Consider the following 24,163-nt stretch of genomic DNA (forward strand, 5'->3'; position numbering starts at 1 on the left):
CGTGCCTAAGATTAACTTGGTATTGATATTGATATCTAAAAAAAACAAGGAAACTATTCAAACGAATGATTTGCATATGTAACACTTACGCTCAAAATCATAATTTTCTCATGAACCATACTTCAGATTCACTCCAGATGTTGTATTTAGACTCATGATTGAACATAAAGGAATAAGTTCCCACATGATAGAGTACTTGCTTTGTTATCCAACTGACCTGTGAACCCCGCTCATTGCTTCTCGCAGCTATATTTTGTTTGTTTGTTCTTTGCTTATGAAGCACTTGGAGATTTATATTATGAAAAGCGCTACAGGAGTTTAAGAAATTACAATAATTATTATATGTACGGCACTGCTGTCTGACAGACTTCCAGCAGGGGCTTTCTCGAGTTCACTCGCTCGTAGAGAGATCTTTCTGTCTCCTGTAGTAGTGTTTATATGTGCATGCAAGCAACTGCCCCTTCACACGGATACCGAGACACACAGCAGCATGGCGAGCAGGGAAAGAGCACAGAGTTTTCTTCACTCATCAACAAAAACTAAATTGTCATGCGTAGGATTGCTGCGGGTTTTATTTATTACTTTTATACACACGGAGCAGGCGAACAAACAAGGTGAACAAACATTATTTTTTATTCCTGGCGTGAACAAACATCTTATAGATTTTACTCTCGCTTGGTTGCTAGCAACGGTGTCACTACTTACCTCTGTGTCGCTAGATAACTTCTTTGTTGAGGTAATTTATTTTTTATTTACACAGTCTCTGGTGGTTTATTGCTTTATGAGTAGCTGGTTACCAACAGTAGTCGGTTACCTACAGTAGCTGGTTACCTACTGTAGCTGCTTTATGGGTAGCTGGTTACCTACAGTAGCTGCTTTATGGGTAGCTGGTTACCTACAGTAGCTGCTTTATGGGTAGCTGGTTACCTACTGTAGCTGCTTTATGGGTAGCTGGTTACCTACAGTAGCTGCTTTATGGGTAGCTGGTTACCAACAGTAGTCGGTTACCTACAGTAGCTGGTTACCTACTGTAGCTGCTTTATGGGTAGCTGGTTACCTACAGTAGCTGGTTACCTACTGTAGCTGGTTACCTACAGTAGCTGGTTACCTACTGTAGCTGGTTACCTACAGTAGCTGCTTTATGGGTAGCTGGTTACCTACAGTAGCTGCTTTATGGGTAGCTGGTTACCTACAGTAGCTGGTTACCTACAGTAGCTGGTTACCTACTGTAGCTGCTTTATGGGTAGCTGGTTACCCACTGTAGCTGCTTTATGGGTAGCTGGTTACCTACAGTAGCTGGTTACCTACAGTAGCTGCTTTATGGGTAGCTGGTTACCTACAGTAGCTGGTTACCTACTGTAGCTGATTTATGGGTAGCTGGTTACCTACAGTAGCTGGTTACCTACTGTAGCTGGTTACCTACAGTAGCTGCTTTATGGGTAGCTGGTTACCTACAGTAGTCGGTTACCTACAGTAGCTGGTTACCTACTGTAGCTGCTTTATGGGTAGCTGGTTACCTACAGTAGCTGGTTACCTACTGTAGCTGGTTACCTACAGTAGCTGCTTTATGGGTAGCTGGTTACCTACAGTAGTTGGTTATCTACAGTAGTTGGTTATCTACAGTAGTTGGTTATCTACAGTAGTTGGTTACCTACAGTAGTTGGTTACCTACAGTAGCTGGTTAACGACAGTAGCTGGTTAACGACAGTAGCTGTTTATGGGTAGCTGGTTAGCTACAGTAGCTGGTTACCTACAGTAGCTGTTTACCTACAGTAGCTGTTTACCTAGAGTAGTTGGTGACCTACAGTAGCTGGTTACCTACAGTAGCTGCTTCATGGGTAGCTGGTTACCTACAGTAGTTGGTTACCTACAGTAGTTGGTTGCCTACAGTAGCTGGTTACCTACAGTAGCTGGTTACCTACAGTAGCTGTTTACCTACAGTAGCTGGTTACCTACAGTAGCTGGTTGCCCACAGTAGCTGGTTACCCACAGTAGCTGGTTAACTACAGTAGTTGGTAACCTACAGTAGCTGGTTAACTACAGTAGTTGGTTACCTACAGTAGCTGGTTACCTACAGTAGCTGGTTACCTACAGTAGTTGGTAACCTACAGTAGCTGGTTAACTACAGTAGTTGGTTACCTACAGTAGCTGCTTTATGGGTAGCTGGTTATCTACAGTAGCTGGTTACCCACAGTAGCTGGTTACCCACAGTAGCTGGTTACCCACAGTAGTTGGTTACCTACAGTAGTTGGTTACCTACAGTAGCTGGTTAACGACAGTAGCTGGTTAACTACAGTAGCTGTTTATGGGTAGCTGGTTAGCTACAGTAGCTGGTTACCTACAGTAGCTGTTTACCTAGAGTAGTTGGTGACCTACAGTAGCTGGTTACCTACAGTAGCTGCTTCATGGGTAGCTGGTTACCTACAGTAGTTGGTTGCCTACAGTAGCTGGTTACCTACAGTAGCTGGTTACCTACAGTAGCTGTTTACCTACAGTAGCTGGTTACCTACAGTAGCTGGTTGCCCACAGTAGCTGGTTACCCACAGTAGCTGGTTACCTACAGTAGTTGGTAACCTACAGTAGCTGGTTAACTACAGTAGTTGGTTACCTACAGTAGCTGGTTACCTACAGTAGCTGGTTACCTACAGTAGTTGGTAACCTACAGTAGCTGGTTATCTACAGTAGTTGGTTACCTACAGTAGCTGCTTTATGGGTAGCTGGTTAGCTACAGTAGCTGGTTACCTACAGTAGCTGTTTACCTACAGTAGCTGTTTACCTAGAGTAGTTGGTGACCTACAGTAGCTGGTTACCTACAGTAGCTGCTTCATGGGTAGCTGGTTACCTACAGTAGTTAGTTACCTACAGTAGTTGGTTGCCTACAGTAGCTGGTTACCTACAGTAGCTGGTTACCTACAGTAGCTGTTTACCTACAGTAGCTGGTTACCTACAGTAGCTGGTTGCCCACAGTAGCTGGTTACCCACAGTAGCTGGTTACCTACAGTAGTTGGTAACCTACAGTAGCTGGTTAACTACAGTAGTTGGTTACCTACAGTAGCTGGTTACCTACAGTAGCTGGTTACCTACAGTAGTTGGTAACCTACAGTAGCTGGTTATCTACAGTAGTTGGTTACCTACAGTAGCTGCTTTATGGGTAGCTGGTTAGCTACAGTAGCTGGTTACCTACAGTAGCTGTTTACCTACAGTAGCTGTTTACCTAGAGTAGTTGGTGACCTACAGTAGCTGGTTACCTACAGTAGCTGCTTCATGGGTAGCTGGTTACCTACAGTAGTTAGTTACCTACAGTAGTTGGTTGCCTACAGTAGCTGGTTACCTACAGTAGCTGGTTACCTACAGTAGCTGTTTACCTACAGTAGCTGGTTACCTACAGTAGCTGGTTGCCCACAGTAGCTGGTTACCCACAGTAGCTGGTTACCTACAGTAGTTGGTAACCTACAGTAGCTGGTTAACTACAGTAGTTGGTTACCTACAGTAGCTGGTTACCTACAGTAGCTGGTTACCTACAGTAGTTGGTAACCTACAGTAGCTGGTTAACTACAGTAGTTGGTTACCTACAGTAGCTGCTTTATGGGTAGCTGGTTATCTACAGTAGCTGGTTACCCACAGTAGCTGGTTACCCACAGTAGCTGGTTACCTACAGTAGCTGGTTAACGACAGTAGCTGGTTAACTACAGTAGCTGTTTATGGGTAGCTGGTTAGCTACAGTAGCTGGTTACCTACAGTAGCTGTTTACCTAGAGTAGTTGGTGACCTACAGTAGCTGGTTACCTACAGTAGCTGCTTCATGGGTAGCTGGTTACCTACAGTAGTTGGTTGCCTACAGTAGCTGGTTACCTACAGTAGCTGGTTACCTACAGTAGCTGTTTACCTACAGTAGCTGGTTACCTACAGTAGCTGGTTGCCCACAGTAGCTGGTTACCCACAGTAGCTGGTTACCTACAGTAGTTGGTAACCTACAGTAGCTGGTTATCTACAGTAGTTGGTTACCTACAGTAGCTGCTTTATGGGTAGCTGGTTATCTACAGTAGCTGGTTACCCACAGTAGCTGGTTACCCACAGTAGCTGGTTACCCACAGTAGCTGGTTACCCACAGTAGCTGGTTACCTACAGTAGCTGGTTACCTACAGTAGCTGGTTACCTACAGTAGTTGGTTACCTACAGTATTTAGTTAGCTACAATGAACTTTCCAACTCAACACAGAAAACAAACATTTACTTGCTAACTTAGTTAACGTCATCTGTTTTACTACCTCTAACCTTATGGGTTAGGACACAGCTAGCTAGGTAAGCTACACAGTAGGTAAGCTACACAGTAGGTAACTAAGTAAGCTAGCTTGATAACTGAACTGACTAGCTAGGTAAACCATGTGTGACGGTTAGTTAAGATTAGAGATGACCAGATGGCAACGACTGAACAAGTCCAAATAGCCCCTGGCTTGACTTCACATGACTTAGCCAGCCGGCAATGTCAGAAAGAACACCCTGATGTTTTGCCAGCTCGCTTGAGAAGTTAAGACAATATGTTTAACTAGCTAGGTGGCTAGCAAATGTATCTTTTCCAAATAGTTGATTGGTAGATAATGTTATCAGTTGGGTGACAGTGAACCGAAAATTTGCTAGTATAAAACTATAGCTAACTACGGTTGTTAGTTTACCAAGTTAAAGTCGTTCGTAGTTACAGTAGCTATTTCTACCTAAGCTGACATAAAACTCAAGTTATCAGTCAAACAAATTATCAAGATAACTTAGTTAATTAGCTAGTTATTGTAGAGAATGATCACAAATTTGAAACAATGTGTCATCAACATTCTATAAGTTATCTTCTGGCTAATTAGCTAAATCAGCTAGCGAGCAGCTAATCTTGAGCTAACTCAGTTCTCAAACGCAAGCTGCTGTAGCGGAGAGCAAGCTGCTGTAGCGGAGAGCAAGCTGCTGTAGCGGAGAGCAAGCAGAGAGCAAGCAGAGAGCAAGCTGCTGTAGCGGAGAGCAAGCTGCTGTAGCGGAGAGCAAGCAGAGAGCAAGCAGAGAGCAAGCTGCTGTAGCGGAGAGCAAGCTGCTGTAGCGGAGAGCAAGCAGAGAGCAAGCAGAGAGCAAGCTGCTGTAGCGGAGAGCAAGCTGCTGTAGCGGAGAGCAAGCAGAGAGCAAGCTGCTGTAGTGGAGAGCAAGCTGCTGTAGCGGAGAGCAAGCTGCTGTAGCGGAGAGCAAGCTGCTGTAGCGGAGAGCAAGCTGCTGTAGTGGAGAGCAAGCAGAGAGCAAGCTGCTGTAGCGGAGAGCCTGACAGCAACGACGGGTTGGATCATTTAACCCGATCAGTCCCGTAATCACAGCAAAAATAGGCTGTTCATTTTTATGGATTTTGATTTATCATGTCCAGTCCTTTATATTTAGCCACAACAGAGTGCGAATTACACCGTGGGGTGGGGGGTATTGAGTGTGGGGTGGGTGGGGTGGGGCCTCTGTATTGAGGGTGGGGGGTGGGGCCTCTGTATTGGGGGAGGCGGGGGCTCTGTGTTGAGGGTGGGGGATGGGCCTCTGTATTGAGGGTGGGGGGGCCTCTGTATTGAGGGTGGGGGGGGGGGGGGCTCTGTATTGAGGGTGGGGGTGGGGCCTCTGTATTGAGGGGGGGGGCTCTGTATTGAGGGTGGGGGGGGGCCTCTGTATTGAGGGTGGGGGTGGGGGGGCCTCTGTATTGAGGGTGGGGCCTCTGTATTGAGGGTGGGGGGGGGGGTGGGGCCTCTGTATTGAGGGGGGGGCTCTGTATTGAGTGTGGGGGGTGGGGGGCTCTGTATTGAGGGTGGGGGTGAGGGTGGGGCCTCTGTATTGAGGGTGGGGGTGGGGTGGGGCCTCTGTATTGAGGGTGGGGGTGGGGTGAGGCCTCTGTATTGAGGGTGGGGTGGGGTGGGGCCTCTGTATTGAGGGTGGGGGTGGGGTGAGGCCTCTGTATTGAGGGTGGGGGTGGGGTGAGGCCTCTGTATTGGGGGTGGGGGGGCTCTGTATTGAGGGTGGGGGTGGGGTGGAGCCTCTGTATTGAGGGTGGGGGTGGGGTGAGGCCTCTGTATTGAGGGTGGGGGTGGGGTGGGGCCTCTGTATTGGGGGTGGGGTGAGGCCTCTGTATTGAGGGTGGGGGTGGGGTGAGGCCTCTGTATTGGGGGTGGGGGGGGCTCTGTATTGAGAGTGGGGGTGGGGGGCCTCTGTATTGAGTGTGGGGGTGGGGGTGGGGCCTCTGTATTGAGGGTGGGGCCTCTGTATTGAGGGTGGGGGTGGGGCCTCTGTATTGAGGGTGGGGGTGAGGGTGGGGCCTCTGTATTGAGGGTGGGGGTGGGGCCTCTGTACTGAGGGTGGGGCCTCTGTATTGGGGGTGGGGGGGTGCTCTGTATTGAGGGTGGGGGTGGGGGCCTCTATTGAGCATGGTAGTCTACCTGTGCATGTTTGTAGTCTACCTGTGCATGTTTGTAGTCTACCTGTGCATGTTTGTAGTCTACCTGTGCATGTTAGTAGTCTACGTGTGCATGTTAGTAGTCTACCTGTGCATGTTAGTAGTCTACCTGTGCATGTTTGTAGTCTACCTGTGCATGTTTGTAGTCTACCTGTGCATGTTTGTAGTCTACCTGTGCATGTTAGTAGTCTACGTGTGCATGTTAGTAGTCTACGTGTGCATGTTAGTAGTCTACCTGTGCATGTTCCTCCACTCCAAAACAATTCCAGCATCCAAACTGCCATTTGATGATTGGAAATAGACATCAGTTTGATTGATTAGACATTAGACGTTGATTAGACCTTCATTAGTTAATACGTCTTGCTGACAAATGTACCTTCTTTTCCTTGTAGCCTCAAAAGTCAGGAGTCCTGAAATGGGGCTGAACCTTGACCTTTGACCTTAAGGACGGTCACCCGAACACACACAGTCAATTTACTAGACGAGGCAACAGTGTGTATTACCAGGAGATTAAAACAGGCCTCCCGTTAGCCCGTGTGTAGCAGTAAAAACATGAAAATAGGTTGGTCAACTTCCTATACGCTCCCCTATACTTTCAATGCATTTTTCTGAAAAAGGGGGGGGTATAAATGGCGTTTACTTACGTTTCCCCTCCACGAGTCCTGCACCACTTCCGCTAAGCCTGCCTTCTCAGCCAAGGCTGTTTTAAACACACTAAAACACACAGAATAGGTAGCATACATTCAATATAATGAGTTGAATCAAAAACACAGATCGTGTGACATGAAACACTACCCTCCTTTCCTTACATTAATGACAGTGTTATTTCTCAATAAAAAGCATTAAACAATTGAATTAGAACATTAAACTTAAACCCTGGACGAATCGTGGATCTTGGAGAAAATGGTTCTCGTGGGCAGCAGAACCCCTAAGGACTCTGGTATAGCTTGTGAGGGACAAAGAGCAAAACATTGTGAGTCTCGGCTTTAAGATGTAGCTTTAAGATGTAGCTTTAAGATGTAGCTTTAACCGTTTGGATTCTATAGACGTTTCTGTGTAAAAGATCCGGCCCCTGGGTCCCTTGGCATCAAAACTGCCAGGAAAAATAAATATTTCATCTAGCTAGTTTGGTTGGGGGATTTTAAAAGTCAGATTGTTCAGATGAGGCATAGAAAATAGTTGAATCCAGGTTCGGGTTGTCATCAGAGGACAATACGTTTATGTTTGGGCCATCAGCATTCGTTAAGAACCATAACCATGACATCATGGAAGGCTGTGGCGACATCATGGAAGGCTGTGGCGACATGCACCCTCACAAATCTGAGGAGGTACAAAGTGAGCTGTGAGGGGTGGTTTGTGAAGGGTGAGCTGTGAGGGGTGGTCTGTGAGGGGTGAGCTGTGAGGGGTGAGCTGTGAGGGGTGGTCTGTGAGGGGTGAGTTGTGAGGGGTGGTCTTTGAGGGGTGAGCTGTGAGGGGTGAGCTGTGAGGGGTGGTTTGTGAGGGGTGGTCTGTGAGGGGTGAGCTGTGAGGGGTGGTTTGTGAGGGCTGGTCTGTGAGGGGTGAGCTGTGAGGGGTGGTTTGTGAGGGGTGAGGGGTGAGCTGTGAGGGGTGGTTTGTGAGGGGTGAGCTGTGAGGGGTGGTTTGTGAGGGGTGGTTTGTGAGGGGTGAGGCGTGAGCTGTGAGGGGTGGTTTGTGAGGGGTGAGCTGTGAAGGGTGAGCTGTGAGGGGTGGTTTATGAAGGGTGAGCTGTGAGGGGTGGTTTGTGAGGGGTGGTTTGTGAGGGGTGAGCTGTGAGGGGTGGTTTGTGAGGGGTGAGCTGTGAGGGGTGGTTTGTGAGGGGTGAGGGGTGAGCTGTGAGGGGTGGTTTGTGAAGGGTGAGCTGTGAGGGGTGGTTTGTGAAGGGTGAGCTGTGAGGGGTGCTTTGTGAGCTGTGAGGGGTGAGCTGTGAGGGGTGAGCTGTGAGGGGTGGTCTGGAGAGGGGTGAGCTGTGAGGGGTGGTCTGTGAGGGGTGGTCTATGAAGGGTGAACTGTGAGGGGTGGTCTGGAGAGGGGCATGGCCATTTTTCCCACAGCTGAAACAGCTTTTTCCTGTAATCTAAAACCAAGATATTTTTCTGCATATCTAAGCATACCTCTTGTCTCCTTCCTGTCTGGCGTTTCTGTTTTTTTTCTTCTTCAAGTAACTAAATATGCATCTCTCCTCAAATCTGGATAAAAGATTGAAAGGAATGTGAGTCTTATTTAGTTATTGCTTGCTTTTCTAAAGTCAACCAACCTTGCCAGCTAAGATTGTTAGACAAGCGAGATGGTGAAGTGTGATTCATCCCTCCCAGAGAACGTGTTTCCACTGCTCCAGAGTCCAATGGCGGCGAGCTTTACACCACTCTAGCCGACGGTTGGATTACACATGGTGATCTCAGGCTCGTGTGCGGCTGCTCTGCCATGGAAACCCATTTCATGAAGCTCCAGACGAACAGGTCTTATGTTGACGTTGCTTCCAGAGGCAGTTTGGAACGCGGTAGTGAGTTTTGCAACCGAGGACAGACTATAGTGTTAAAGCATTCAGTAGTGAGTTTTGCAACCGAGGACAGACTATAGTGTTAAAGCATTCAGTAGTGAGTTTTGCAACCGAGGACAGACTATAGTGTTAAAGCATTCGGTAGTGAGTTTTGCAACCGAGGACAGACTATAGTGTTAAAGCATTCGGTAGTGAGTTTTGCAACCGAGGACAGACTATAGTGTTAAAGCATTCGGTAGTGAGTTTTGCAACCGAGGACAGACTATAGTGTTAAAGCATTCGGTAGTGAGTTTTGCAACCGAGGACAGACTATAGTGTTAAAGCATTCGGTAGTGAGTTTTGCAACCGAGGACAGACTATAGTGTTAAAGCATTCGGTAGTGAGTTTTGCAACCGAGGACAGACTATAGTGTTAAAGCATTCGGTAGTGAGTTTTGCAACCGAGGACAGACTATAGTGTTAAAGCATTCGGTAGTGAGTTTTGCAAAAGAGGACCGACTATAGTGTTAAAGCATTCGGTAGTGAGTTTTGCAACCGAGGACAGACTATAGTGTTAAAGCATTCGGTAGTGAGTTTTGCAACCGAGGACAGACTATAGTGTTAAAGCATTCGGTAGTGAGTTTTGCAACCGAGGACAGACTATAGTGTTAAAGCATTCGGTAGTGAGTTTTGCAACCGAGGACAGACTATAGTGTTAAAGCATTCGGTAGTGAGTTTTGCAACCGAGGACAGACTATAGTGTTAAAGCATTCGGTAGTGAGTTTTGCAACCGAGGACAGACTATAGTGTTAAAGCATTCGGTAGTGAGTTTTGCAACCGAGGACAGACTATAGTGTTAAAGCATTCGGTAGTGAGTTTTGCAACCGAGGACAGACTATAGTGTTAAAGCATTCGGTAGTGAGTTTTGCAACCGAGGACAGACTATAGTGTTAAAGCATTCGGTAGTGAGTTTTGCAACTGAGGACAGACTATAGTGTTAAAGCATTCGGTGAGTGAGTTTTGCAACCTGAGGACAGACTATAGTGTTAAAGCATTAGATCAGTGAGTTTTGCAATTGAGGACAGACTATAGTGTTAAAGCATTCTGGTAGTGAGTTTTGCAACCGAGGACAGACTATAGTGTTAAAGCATTCGGTATGAGTTTTGCAACGAGGACAGACTATAGTGTTAAAGCATTCGGTAGTGAGTTTTGCAACCGAGGACAGACTATAGTGTTAAAGCATTCGGTAGTGAGTTTTGCAACTGAGGACAGATATATTTTTTTTGATGCGTTTCAGCATTATGCAGGTCCAAGTCAAAACATATTTCACGCTATTAGATCATGGCTGAGGAACTGAATTAACTTTAGTGTTAACATCTATTCTGGGATGACTGGTGCTTCTACACCTGCAGGTCCAAGTCAAAACATATTTCACGCTATTAGATCATGGCTGAGGAACTGAATTAACTTTAGTGTTAACATCTATTCTGGGATGACTGGTGCTTCTACACCTGCGCTGCTTGCTGTTTGGGGTTTTAGGCTGGGTTTCTGTACAGCACTTTGAGATATCAACTGATGTAACAAGGGCTTTATAAATAAATTTGATTTGATTTGTTGTGAACTTGTGTGCCCTACCACTTCGAGGCTGAGTCGTCATTGCTCCTAGACGTTTACAGTTGACCGGCTGAGTTCTAGCAGAGAACAAATTTGACGAACTGACTTGTTGGAAAGGTGGCATTCTATGACGGTGCCACGTTGAAAGTCACTGAGCTCTTCAGTACGGCCATTCTACTGCCAATGTTTGTCTATGGAGATTCCATGGTGTGGCTGAAATAGCCAAATCCACTAATTTGAAGGGTGTCCACATACTTTGGTGTGTATATAAAGCGTAATTCCATATTAAACTGATTTATGGCAGTAGGTGGATTATGGCATTAGTCATTTAAACACCTTACTCTGCTGATCTTAATCATTGTGAGGTCATAATCAAAGTAAGCTGATTTAAAACACCTGCTTTTCTGAGAAGTATTTCGCCATGTAAATGACCTTTTATTTAACTAGGCAAGTCAGTTAAGAACACATTCTTATTTTCAATGACGGCCTAGGAACAGTGGGTTAACTGCCTGTTCAGGGGCAGAACAACAGATTTGTACCTTGTCAGCTCGGTAACCTTCCGGTTACTAGTCCAACGCTCTAACCACTAGGCTACCTTGCCGCCTCTACACTCTAACCGCTAGGCTACCCTGCCGCCTCTACACTCTAACCGCTAGGCTACCCTGCCGCCTCTACACTCTAACCGCTAGGCTACCTTGCCGCCTACACTCTAACCGCTAGGCTACCCTGCCGCCTCTACACTCTAACCGCTAGGCTACCCTGCCGCCTACACTCTAACCGGGCTACCCTGCCGCCTCTACACTCTAACCGCTAGGCTACCCTGCCGCCTCTACACTCTAACCGCTAGGCTACCCTGCCGCCTCTACACTCTAACCACTAGGCTACCCTGCCGCCTCTACACTCTAACCTCTAGGCTACCCTGCCGCCTCTACACTCTAACCACTAGGCTACCCTGCCGCCTCTACACTCTAACCGCTAGGCTTGCCCCCTGGCTATCTGCTAGGCTACCCTTTACACTCTAACCGCTAGGCTACCCTGCCGCCTCTACACTCTAACCACTAGGCTACCCTGCCGTTTAATCTGCGCTCCAGCGGTGTATTTGATCTGTGCATTTAACAGCACTGGGTAGCGCAAGCCTCCCTCTTATGCGCGAGTGAAGTTAGTTTGGAAAAGCTGACAGAATGCATCGTACACATAGTTTTTACATTAAAAACGATATATATCCAAAAAGTCTTTGCAAAAATAACACGGTCGCTGACTGGTACAGTAGAATGTTTATTTTGATTGGAGATTTTCTGCATTTATAAACAAAAAGTCCCATCAACCTGATATTTAGATGTGTCCATGGAAACAAGATTATTAGGGAAATCATTTTTCTTGCAAAGCATGTAAACGTTTAAAAAAAAAAATATTCTAACCTGACTATCCACAATAATTGCATTGTATTGTGTGCATGTGCTCAATGATAGCATGAAACGGCATCTTCGTAGCTTGTCATGAGGATGTGAGATAGCTTTAGCCCAGATTGAGAACCTAACTTCCTGCCATTGGTAGGTGGCTAGTAGTGTTGCATAGGTGAAAAAACAAACAAAATATTGTGATGCCTCTGATGGGAAGAGAGAAAGTCTTGTATCTACTGATTACCAGTTCGTCATTCATTTAAGATGCGATGGAGACTTGTTTAGGCGTATGGGTGTGATTCACTGTATGGTGTGATGCACACAGGTGTATCACGCCACTGGTTAAGGGGCGTGTTCCTTGCCCTCGTCACTGTGTGTGTCATAAGCCTGTCAGGATAACAACAGCAGTGAGTCATGTTGAGTTAGAGAAGCAGCTGCAGAGGGCAGAGCATCTCGGTCCTAACTGGTTTCATGTAAGGAGTGGCGTGACAATTCATTTCCTCATTGTTGAATTTGTCAGTGAATTTGTTATTAAATAGGGATAGCAAATTTTTTTCAAACTTTATTGTCAACGTAGGCCTGATGTGGTTAATAACTCCTCAGTATTACTGTAATGAGTAGGCTGTCATAGCCCTGTCAGAGGTCTCTGGGCTCGGTAGCCTGGGTTGTTCCTCTGCAGTCTGTACACTAGAACAGAACGTAATGTCTTGGCCTGTAGATGTTTCTTCCCTTACACAGACCTGATGATTGTTGTTGTTCCTTCTGAGAGGTCTCTTACGTCACATGAATGCTGCGCTGTTTCTGTTCTTGATTTGGATAATGTAAACCATTGGCTGGGATGAGGTGAATGATGAGGGATGAGGGATGAGGTGAATGATGAGGTGAATGATGAGGGATGAGGGATGACATGAAAACCATGCTGAATGATGACATGAAAACCATGCTGAATGATGACATGAAAACCATGCTGAATGATGACATGAAAACCATGCTGAATGATTGCATGAAAACCATGCTGAATGATGACATGAAAACCATGCTGAATGATGACATGAAAACCATGCTGAATGATGACATGAAAACCATGCTGAATGATGACATGAAAACCATGCTGAATGATGACATGAAAACCATGCTGAATGATGACATGAAAACCATGCTGAATGATAACATGAAAACCATGCTGAATGATAACATGAAAACCATGCTGAATGATAACATGAAAACCATGCTTAATGATAACATGAAAACCATGCTTAATGATAACATGAAAACCATGCTGAATGATGACATGAAAACCATGCTGAATGATAACATGAAAACCATGCTGAATGATGACATGAAAACCATGCTGAATGATGACATGAAAACCATGCTGAATGATGACATGAAAACCATGCTGAATGATGACATGAAAACCATGCTGAATGATGACATGAAAACCATGCTGAATGATTGCATGAAAACCATGCTGAATGATGACATGAAAACCATGCTGAATGATGACATGAAAACCATGCTGAATGATGACATGAAAACCATGCTGAATGATGACATGCAAACCATGCTGAATGATAACATGAAAATCATGCTGAATGTTGGTCTAAAATTCTGATCAGGTTATGTGCTGATGTGACAGAAAATTCATGCTGAATGATGACATGACTGCTGAATGATGACATGAAAACATCATGATCCTTGCTTTCCTCACAGCTCTGAATGATGACATGTGACCATGAAAATCATGCTGAATGGGTTAATCATGTCTGAATTTCCCCTGGTCCTCTGGTCCCCTGGTCTGGTCCATTTCTGGGAGATCCCCTGGTGTCTGGTCCCTGGTCTCTGGTCCCCTGGTCTGTCCAATTCACTGGTCCCCTGGGTCCCAGGCTGGTCCCTGGTCTCTGGTCCCAAATGGCCCCTGGTGTCTGGTCCCCTGGTCATCCTATTTACCCCTGGTCCCTGGTATCTGGTACCCTTACTCTGGTCCCCTGACTAGGTCCCCTGGTCTCTGTCTCTGGTCCCCTGGTCTCTGGTCCCCTGGTGTCTGGCCCCCTGGTCTCTGGTCCCCTGGTCCCCTGGTCTCTGGTCCCCTGGTCTCTGGTCCTCTGGTCCCCTGGTGTCTGGTCCCCTGGTGTCTGGTCCCCTGGTGTCTGGTCCCCTGGTCTCTGGTCCCCTGGTGTCTGGTCCCCTGGTCTCTGGTCCCCTGGTGTCTGGTCCCCTGGTCCTCTGCTCCCCTGGTCTCTGCTCCCCTGGTCTCTGCTCCCCTGGTCAGAAGTAGTGTACTGTAAGGGAACAGGGTGGCACTTGGGACACTGCCTGCATGTCTGATTCAGATCCATCTCTAGCAGCCTGGTCTCCTAGATTAGACGTAACATAGTAAACATAAATATACACCAAATCAGTATATGCTACATAAGACCGATGGTTACTTAAAGCAAACATCTAGCTACCCAAACGTTGCAAGTTTGAATCTCCTCACGAACAACTTTAGCATTTTAGTTAATTAGAAACTTTTCAACTACTTACACATTTTTTATTTTGCTACTTTGCAACTACTTAGCATGTTAACTAACCTTTCCCCTAACCGTTTCATCATATCTTTTGTAATACGAAATGGGTGATGGACATCCACAATTTAATACATACCATAGAAATGAAACATATGATAGTATGATAACGTAACATATCGTATTTACATACAGAATAATAGGAACTGCTTTGAGACCAGGTTTCTTGCAGGGAGCTAGTAGTTATTGTCCAAATGGAAGTGACGTGTAACTCCTGACTCTGTATTATTCCTCTGTCTTCACAGCGTTCATACAGTCACACACAATCCTCCAGGTGCTACACTTTGGAGAAGGAGGTCTCTTACAGGTAAACCACAGTTCATCTCTTTAACCAGTTAACCTTTTTGTGAAAACACTTGTTACTTTCCTGACTGGAGGGTCCCTCTGTTTGTCGCGGCTCAGTAAAGCTGTCTGTTATTGTAGACTAGTTGGTATAGAAACAGAGCCAGGGCTCTGGAACCCTAACCTTTGGCTGCCTACCTAGACTCCTTGCTCCTACCTAGACTCCTTGCTCCTACCTAGACTCCTTGCTCCTACCTAGACTCCTTGCTCCTACCTAGACTCCTTGCTCCTACCTAGACTCCTTGCTCCTACCTAGACTCCTTGCTCCTACCTAGACTCCTTGCTCCTACCTAGACTCCTTGCTCCTACCTAGACTCCTTGCTCCTACCTAGACTCCTTGCTCCTACCTAGACTCCTTGCTCCTACCTAGACTCCTTGCTCCTACCTAGACTCCTTGCTCCTACTCCTTGCTCCTACCTAGACTCCTTGCTCCTATCTAGACTCCTTGCTCCTATCTAGACTCCTTGCTCCTACCTAGACTCCTTGCTCCTACCTAGACTCCTTGCTCCTACCTAGACTCCTTGCTCCGGCCAAACGCAACACCACGTTAGTTTCTTCTCATCAATGAGTCTGGATCCGAGTACGTCTCCGTTCCTCCACCGAATGCGGACACATTCAGGGCCGTCTGATTGGTCCAGAAACCGATGGGTTGGACCAGAGCCAGAACACACATGGGTAAAGCGGCAGTTTGAAAATATGTCATTGGCTTTGATACTCTGATTGGTTAGAGACGAACCAATCACTGATGACTATGTTTAGTACAACGACACTCGTCACCACAAACTACTTCGATGATGGCAGTCTCAGAGCGAAGTCCGTAGCGAAACACAGAGCAGCAACATCATTTAGTGTGAGTCTGCGTCAGGCTACTCTATTCTAGAGCATTCTTTGGACCAGAGCACTATGGGCACTACATAGGGAATAGGGTGCAATTTGGGACCAGTTGTATTTCCCATTTCTTCTATCCTGGTGGCATGGGGTGCTTCCCAAATGGCATCCTATGCTCTATATAGGACACTACTTTTGACCAGAGAGTTCTGGGCACTATATAGAGAATAGGGTGCCATTTGGGACGTGGGCATGGCTTAATTTTGACCATCAGAAAGAAGCACTGATAGATAGTAGCTCACACTGGATTTAGTTCACTTGGCAGCTTCCTACACACTCCCCACTCATTCATACAGACGGATACTCACTTTCACAGATGAATGTATACGGACTCAGAGAGATGCCCTGCCAGTGGGGAATACTGCTGGTATACAGGCTCTAAAGATGTTTTTACGTTCATACAGTCTATGTTCTCTCACATTAACTTGTGTTCATACTGTTTCACACCTCACACTAACATATATCTTCCTTGTCATAATACATTCTCCTGATTTAAAGAAAAACAACAACAACTTGTTTTGCTGTTTTTTAACAAACTTTTTCAGAAGCTTTACTTAAACATATCATGATTGTTTTCTTGTCTTTGCAGACAGAGTTTGACTGTGAACTAAGTTTATATAATCAAAAAAGGTAAGTTGTCTATTTTTGGCTTCATCAAATCAAATGTCCTGCCCCCCCCCCCCCCTACATTATCCTGTTGGACTACAAACAGACAGATCCCTGCATGTGTTTCACATTAGGAAGGCCAATGCTTGTTGTGGGATGTGAATCTGCCATTAGATAAACTACCTGGCTTTTTAAAGCACTTGTTACTGGTGTTGTGAATCTGCAATTAGATAAACTACCTGGCTTTTTAAAGCACTTGTTACTGGTGTTGTGAATCTGCAATTAGATAAACTACCTGGCTTTTTAAAGCACTTGTTACTGGTGTTGTGAATCTGCAATTAGATAAACTACCTGGCTTTTTAAAGCACTTGTTACTGGTGTTGTGAATCTGCAATTAGATAAATGACCTGATGCACGGACAACCTTTACAAAAAAAAACAACAGATTGCAGTTTTGAGACTGCAATAACTGAATACTGGTGCACATAACTGAATACTGGTGCAGACCTTCAGCTTTAATTTGAGGATGTTTTCATCCATATCGTGTAAAACGTTTAGAAATTACAGCACTTTTTGTACATAGTGCCCCCATTTTAGGGAACCAAACACATTCGCATATGTGTAGTTAAAGGGAAGTATTTGGTCCCATATTCACAGCATGGGATGACTATATCAAGCTGGTGACTCTACACATTTGTTGGATGAATTTTCTGTTTGTTTTGGTTGTTTCAGATTATATTGTCCCCAATAGAAATTCATGGTAAATAATCTATTGTGCCATTTTGGAGTCAGTTTTATTGTAAATAAGATATGTTTGTTTAACACTTCTACATTCATGTGGACACTACCATGATTATTTTATTTCACCTTTATTTAACCAGGTAGGCTAGTTGAGAACAAGTTCTCATTTACAACTGCGACCTGGCCAAGATAAAGCATAGCAGTGCGACACAAACAACAACAGATGGAATAAACAAACATGCAGTCAATAACACAATAGAAGAAGAAAAAGTCTATATACAGTGTGTGCAAATGAGGTAAGGCAATAAATAGGCCATGGTGGCGAAATAATGACAATTTAGCTATTTAAACACTGGAGTGATAGATGTGCAGAAGATGAATGTATAAGTAGATATACTGGGGTGCAAAGGAGCAAAAAAATAAATAACAGTATGGGGATGAGGTAGTTGGGTGGGCTATTTACAGATGGGCTGTGTACAGGTGCAGCGATCTGTGAGTTGCTCTTGACAGCTGGTGCTTAAAATTAGTGAGGGAGATATGAGTCTCCAGCTTCAGTGATTTTTGCAGTTCGTTCCAGTCATTGGCAGCAGAGAACTGGAAGGAAAGGTGTCCAAAGGAGGAATTGGCTTTGGGGGTGACCAGTGAAATATACCTGCTGGAGCACGTGCTACAGGTGGATGCTGAGATAAGGCGGGGCTTTACCGAGCAGAGACTTGTGGATGATCTGGAGCCAGTGGGTTTGGTGACGAATATGAAGCGAGGCCCAGCCAACAAGCGCATACAGGTTGCAGTGGTGGGCAGTATATGGGGCATTGTTGACAAAATGCATGGCACTGTGATAGACAGCATCCAATTTGCTGAGTAGAGTGTTGGAGGCTATTTCGTAAATGACATCGCCAAAGTCAAGGATCGGCAGGATAGTATTGCCTCGTATGTTTGGCAGCAATGAGTGAAGGAGGCTTTGTTGCAAAATAAGAAGTCGATTCTAGATTTAATTTTGGAGTGGAGATGCTTAATGTGAGTCTGGAAGGAGAGTTTACAGTCTAACCAGACCCCTAGGTATTTGTAGTGACCACATATTGTAACTCAGAACCGTCCAGAGTACTGATGCTGGATGGGCGGCCAGGTTCGTGCATTTAGTTTTATTTGCATTTTACTTGCCTTTAAGAGCAGTTGGAGGCCATGGAAGGAGAGTTGTATGGCATGGAAGCTTGTTTGGAAGCTCGTAAACATAGTGTTCAAAGAAGTGCCAGAAGTATACAGAATGGTGTCGTCTGCGTAGAGGTGGATCAGAGAATCACCAGCAGCAAGAGCGACATCATTGATGTATACAGAGAAGAGAGTCGGCCCAAGACTTCAACCCTGTGGTACCCCCATAGAGACTGCCAGAGGTCCGGACTACAGGCCCTCCGATTTGACACACTGAACTCTGTCAGAGAAGTAGTTGGTGAACCAGGCGAGGCAGTCATTTGAGAAACCATGGCTGTTGAGTCTGCTGATAAGGATGTGGTGATTGACAGAGCTGAATGCCTTGGCTAGGTCGATGAATACAGCTGCACAGTATTGCCTCTTATCGATGGTGGTTATGATAACGTTTAGGACCTTGAGCGTGACTGAGGTGCACCCATGACCAGCTCTGAAACCCGTTTGCGTAGCGGAGATGGTTCGGTGGGATTGGAAATGGTCAGTGATCTGTTTGTTCACTTGGCTTTCGAAGACCTTAGAAAGGCAGGGTTGGATAGATATAGGTCTGTAACAGTTTGGGTCTAGAGTGTCTCCCACTTTGAAGAGGGGGACGACCGCGGCAGCTTTCCAATCTTTGTGGATCTCAGACGATACGAAAGAGAGGTTGGACAGGCTAGTAATAGGGGTTGCAACAATTTCAGCTGATCATTTTACAAAGAGAGGGTACAGATTGTCTAGCCCAGCTGATTTGTAGGGGTCCAGATTTTGCTGCTCTTTCAGAACATCAGCTATCTGGATTTGGGTGAAGAAGAAATGGGGGAGTCTTGGGCAAGTTGCTGTGGGGGGTGCAGGGCTGTTGACCAGGGTAGGGGTGGTCTGGTGGAAAGCATGGCCAACTGTAAAAAAAAAAAAAAAAAAAAAAAAAAATGCTTATTGAAATTCTCAATTATTGTGGAGCCTCAGTGCAGTGGACAGCTGGGAGGAGGTGCTTTTATTCTCCGTGGACTTTAGTGTCCCAGAGCTTTTTGGAGTTTGTGCTGCAGGATGCACATTTCTGTTTGAAAAAGCTAGCCTTTGCTTTCCTAACTGACTGTGTATATTGGTCCCTAACCTCCCTGAAAAGTTGCATATCGCTATTCAATGCCAATGCCATACACCACAGGATGTTTTTGTGCTGGTTAAGGGCAGTCAGGTCTGGAGTGAACCACGGGCTATATCTGTTCCTTGTTCAACATTTTTTGAATGGGCATGCTTTCGAGTTTGACCGATTTATTATTTTTCTACGCCGATTAATCGGCCATTTTTAAAATATTATTTATATGTAATAATGACAATTACAACAATACTGAATGAACACTTATTTTAACTTAATATAATACATCAATAAAATCAATTTAGCCTCAAATAAATAATGAAACATGTTCAATTTGGTTTAAATAATGCAAAAACAAAGTTTTAGAGAATAAAGTAAAAGTGCAATATGTGCCATGTAAGAAAGCTAACGTTTCAGTTCCTTGCTCAGAACATGAGAACATTTTGAAAGCTGGTGGTTCCTTTTAACATGAGTCTTCAATATTCCCAGGTTAACAGTTTTAGGTTGTAGTTATTATAGGACTATTTCATATACCTTTGACTATTGGATGTTCTTATAGGCACTTTAGTATTGCCAGTGTAACAGTATAGCTTCCATCCCTCTCCTCGCCGCTACCTGGGCTCGAACCAGGAACACATCGACAACAGCCACCCTTGAAGCAGCGTTACCCATGCAGTGCAAGGGGAACAACTACTCCAAGTCTCAGAGCGAGTGACGTTTGAAACGCTATTAGCGCGCACCCCGCTAACTAGCTAGCCATTTCACATCGGTTACACCAGCGTGATCTTGGGAGTTGATAGGCTTGAAGTCATAAACAGCGCAATGCGTGAAGAATTGCGAAGAGCTGCTGGCAAAACACACGCAAGTGCTGTTTGAAGGAATGCTTACGAGCCTGCTGCTGCCTACCATCGCTGAGTCAGACTGCTCTATCAAATCATAGACTTAATTATAACATAATAACACACAGAAATACGAGCCTTAGGTCATTAATATGATCGAATCCGTAAACTATAATTTCGAAAACAAAACGTTTATTCTTTCAGTGAAATACAGCACCGTTCCGTATTTTATCTAACGGATGGCATCCCTAAGTCTAAATATTGCTGTTACATTGCACAACCTTCAATGTTATGTCATAATTACGTAAAATTCGGACAAATTAGTTCGCAATGAGCCAGGCGGCCCAAACTGTTGCATATACCCTAACTCTGCGTGTAATGAACGCAAGAAAAGTGCCACAATTTCATCATCATCTGGTTAATATTGCTAACCTTTCTTTTAGCTAATTATGCAGGTTAAAAAATATATACTATGTATTGATTTTAAGAAAGGCATTGATGTTTATGGTTAGGTACACGTTGGGGCAACGACAGTCCTTTTTTGCGAATGCGCACCGCATCGATTATATGCAATGCAGGACACGCTTGATGAACTAGTAATATCATCAACCATGTGTAGTTATAACTAGTGATTATGATTGATTGATTTTTTTTTATAAGATAAGTTTAATGCTAGCTAGCAACTTACCTTGGCTTCTTACTGCATTCGCATAACAGGCAGGTGGTTAGAGCATTGTGATAGTTAACTGTAAGGCTGCAGGATTGAATCCCCGAGCTGACAACGTACAAATATGTCGTTCTGCCCCTGAACAAGGCAGTTAACCCACCGTTCCTAGGTCAGTTAACCCACCATTCCTAGGTCAGTTAACCTACTGTTCCTAGGCCGTCATTGAACATAAGAATGTGTTCTTAACTGACTTGCCTCGTTAAATAAAGTTGTAAAAAAAATATATATATATTTTTTAAATTGGCGTCCAAAAATACCGATTTCCGATTGTTATGAATACTTGAAATCGGCCCTAATTAATCGGCCATTCCGATTAATTGGTTGACCTCTAGCATGCTTATGTAAGATGGTGAGGAAGGCACTTTTTAAAGAATAACCAGGCATCTTCTAATGACGGAATGAGGTCAATATCCTTCCAGGATACCCGGGCCAGGTCGATTAGAAAGGCCTGCTCGCTGAAGTGTTTTAGGGAGCGTTTGACAGTGATGAGGGGTGGTCGTTAGACCGCGGACCCATTACGGATGCAGGCAATGAGGCTGAGATCCTGGTTGAAGACAGCAGAGGTGTATTTAGAGGGCAGGTTGGTTAGGATGATCTCTGAGGGTTCCTGTGTTCATGGATTTGGGGTTGTACCTGGTGGCTTCACTGATAATTTGTGTGAGATTGAAAGCATCAGGTTTAGATTGTAGAATGGCTGGGGTGTTAAGCATCTCCCAGTTTAGGTCACCTAAAAGCACGAGCTCTGAAGATAGCTGGGGGACAGGCAATTCAATGGTGGCCAGGGCACAGCTGGGGGTAGGTGGTGGTCTATAGCAAGCAGCAACGGTAAGAGACTTGTTTCTGGTGGATTTAAAAAAAATAGAAGCTCAAATTGTTTGGGGACAGACCTGGATAGTAAGACAGAACTCTGCTGGCTATCTCTGCAGTAGATTGCAACTCTGCCCCCTGTGGCAGTTCTATCTTGTTGGAAAATGTTGTAGTTAGGGATGGAAATTTCAGGATTTTTGGTGGCCTTCCTAAGCCTATTCAGACACGGCTAGGACATCAGGGTTGGCAGAGTGTGCTAAAGCAGTGAATAAAACAAACTTAGGGAGGAGGCTTTTAATGTTAACATGTATGAAACCAATGCTTTTACGGTTACAGAAGTCAACAAATGAGAGCACCTGGGGAATAGGAGTGGAGCTAGGCACTGCAGGGCCAGATTAACCTCTACATCACCAGAGGAACAGTGGAGGACTAGGATGAGGGTACGGCTAAAGGCTATAAGAACTGGTCGTCTAGTACTTTTGGAACAGGGAGTAAAAGGAGCAGGTTTCTGGGCGCGGTAGAATAGATTCAATGCATAATGTACAAACAAAGGTATAGTAGGATGTGAATACAGTGGCGGTAAACCTTGGCAATAAGTGACGATGAGCAAGGTATTGTCTCTAGAGACATCAATTACATTACATTACATTTAAGTCATTTGGCAGACGCTCTTATCCAGAGCGACTTACAATTAAACCAGATGAAGTCACCGCATATGTGGGAGGTGGGACAAGAGGGTTAGCTGAGGCATATTGAGCAGGGCTGGAGAGCTCTACAGACAATAATCACTAACCAAAACAGCTATGGACAAGGCATATTGACATTAGGGAGTGGCATGCATAGCTGAGTGATCATAGGGTCCAATGAGTCGCTGGATCAGCTAGCGGTCCGGGGCAAAGCACAAGGGCCTGAGAGGGACGTCACGACGGAAGTTCCGTCAGCAGACTAGATGTGATGGATCAGCTTGTGATGTAAAAGGGTCCAGGCCAATTGGTAAAATAGGTATTGTAGCCCAAGGAGTGGCTGATGGACCTCTTCAGCTTGCTGGGAAATGGGCCTAGTATAGGCTAGCTCCAGGCTAATTGGTGCTTTCTCCGGGACAAGGACATTATCCAGGATAAGCCAATCGGATAGCTAGCTGCGATAATCCAGGTGAAGAGGTTCAGAGCTTGCGGTAGGAATCCGGAGAAAAAGGAGTCCGATAAGCTCTGGGTTGAATCACGCTGTGCAGACTCGCAGGAGTTGTCTGGGCTAAAGGTTAGCTGATGACCGCTAGCAGTGGCTAGTTAGCTGGCTAGCTACTGTAAAGAAAATAGCAGATCCGTACCATTTACATTACATTTAAGTCATTTAGCAGACGCTCTTATCCAGAGCGACTTACAAATTGGTGAATTCACCTTCTGACATCAGTGGAACAGCCACTTTACAATAGTGCATCTAAATCATTTAAGGGGGGGGTTTCAGGTGAGAAGGATTACTTTATTCTATCCTAGGTATTCCTTGAAGAGGGCCAGAGGTGGGGTTTCAGGTGTCTCCGGAAGGTGGTGATTGACTCCGCTGTCCTGGCGTCGTGAGGGAGTTTGTTCCACCATTGGGGGGCCAGAGCAGCGAACAGTTTTGACTGGGCTGAGCGGGAACTGTACTTCCTCAGTGGTAGAGAGGCGAGCAGGCCAGAGGTGGATGAACGCAGTGCCCTTGTTTGGGTGTAGGGCCTGATCAGAGCCTGGAGGTACTGCGGTGCCGTTCCCCTCACAGCTCCGTAGGCAAGCACCATGGAGAGGGGAATCTGATGGTTCACAGTGTCGAAGGCAGCCGATAGGTCTAGAAGGATGAGAGCAGAGGAGAGAGAGTTAGCTTTAGCAGTGCGGAGCGCCTCCGTGATACAGAGAAGAGCAGTCTCAGTTGAATGACTAGTCTTGAAACCTGACTGATTTGGATCAAGAAGGTCATTCTGAGAGAGATAGCGGGAGAGCTGGCCAAGGACGGCACGTTCAAGAGTTTTGGAGAGAAAAGAAAGAAGGGATACTGGTCTGTAGTTGTTGACATCGGAGGGATCGAGTGTAGGTTTTTTCAGAAGGGGTGCAACTCTCGCTCTCTTGAAGACGGAAGGGACGTAGCCAGCGGTCAGGGATGAGTTGATGAGCGAGGTGAGGTAGGGGAGAAGGTCTCCGGAAATGGTCTGGAGAAGAGAGGAGGGGATAGGGTCAAGCGGGCAGGTTGTTGGGCGGCCGGCCGTCACAAGAAGCGAGATTTCATCTGGAGAGAGAGGGGAAAGAGGTCAGAGCACAGGGTAGGGCAGTGTGAGCAGAACCAGCGGTGTCGTTTGACTTAGCAAACGAGGATCGGATGTCATCGACCTTCTTTTCAAAATGGTTGACGAAGTCATCTGCAGAGAGGGAGGAGGGGG

At 45.5% G+C, this 24,163-nt stretch overlaps 1 protein-coding gene across 1 annotated transcript in view; it reads left to right on the forward strand.

Annotated features, from left to right (window-relative positions):
* Positions 1 to 479: 479 nt before the first annotated feature.
* Positions 480 to 24,163, forward strand: part of LOC135524845 (transmembrane protein 131-like) — a 136,219-nt gene continuing 112,535 nt past the window's right edge. Inside the window, 3 exon segments of the mRNA XM_064952706.1 lie at positions 480 to 614; positions 14,775 to 14,836; positions 16,349 to 16,389. Coding sequence (XP_064808778.1) covers positions 491 to 614; positions 14,775 to 14,836; positions 16,349 to 16,389 — 227 coding nt within the window. The 5' untranslated portion in view covers positions 480 to 490.

Source organism: Oncorhynchus masou, chromosome 31, assembly GCF_036934945.1.
Source record: "Oncorhynchus masou masou isolate Uvic2021 chromosome 31, UVic_Omas_1.1, whole genome shotgun sequence".
Lineage (NCBI taxonomy): Eukaryota > Metazoa > Chordata > Actinopteri > Salmoniformes > Salmonidae > Oncorhynchus > Oncorhynchus masou.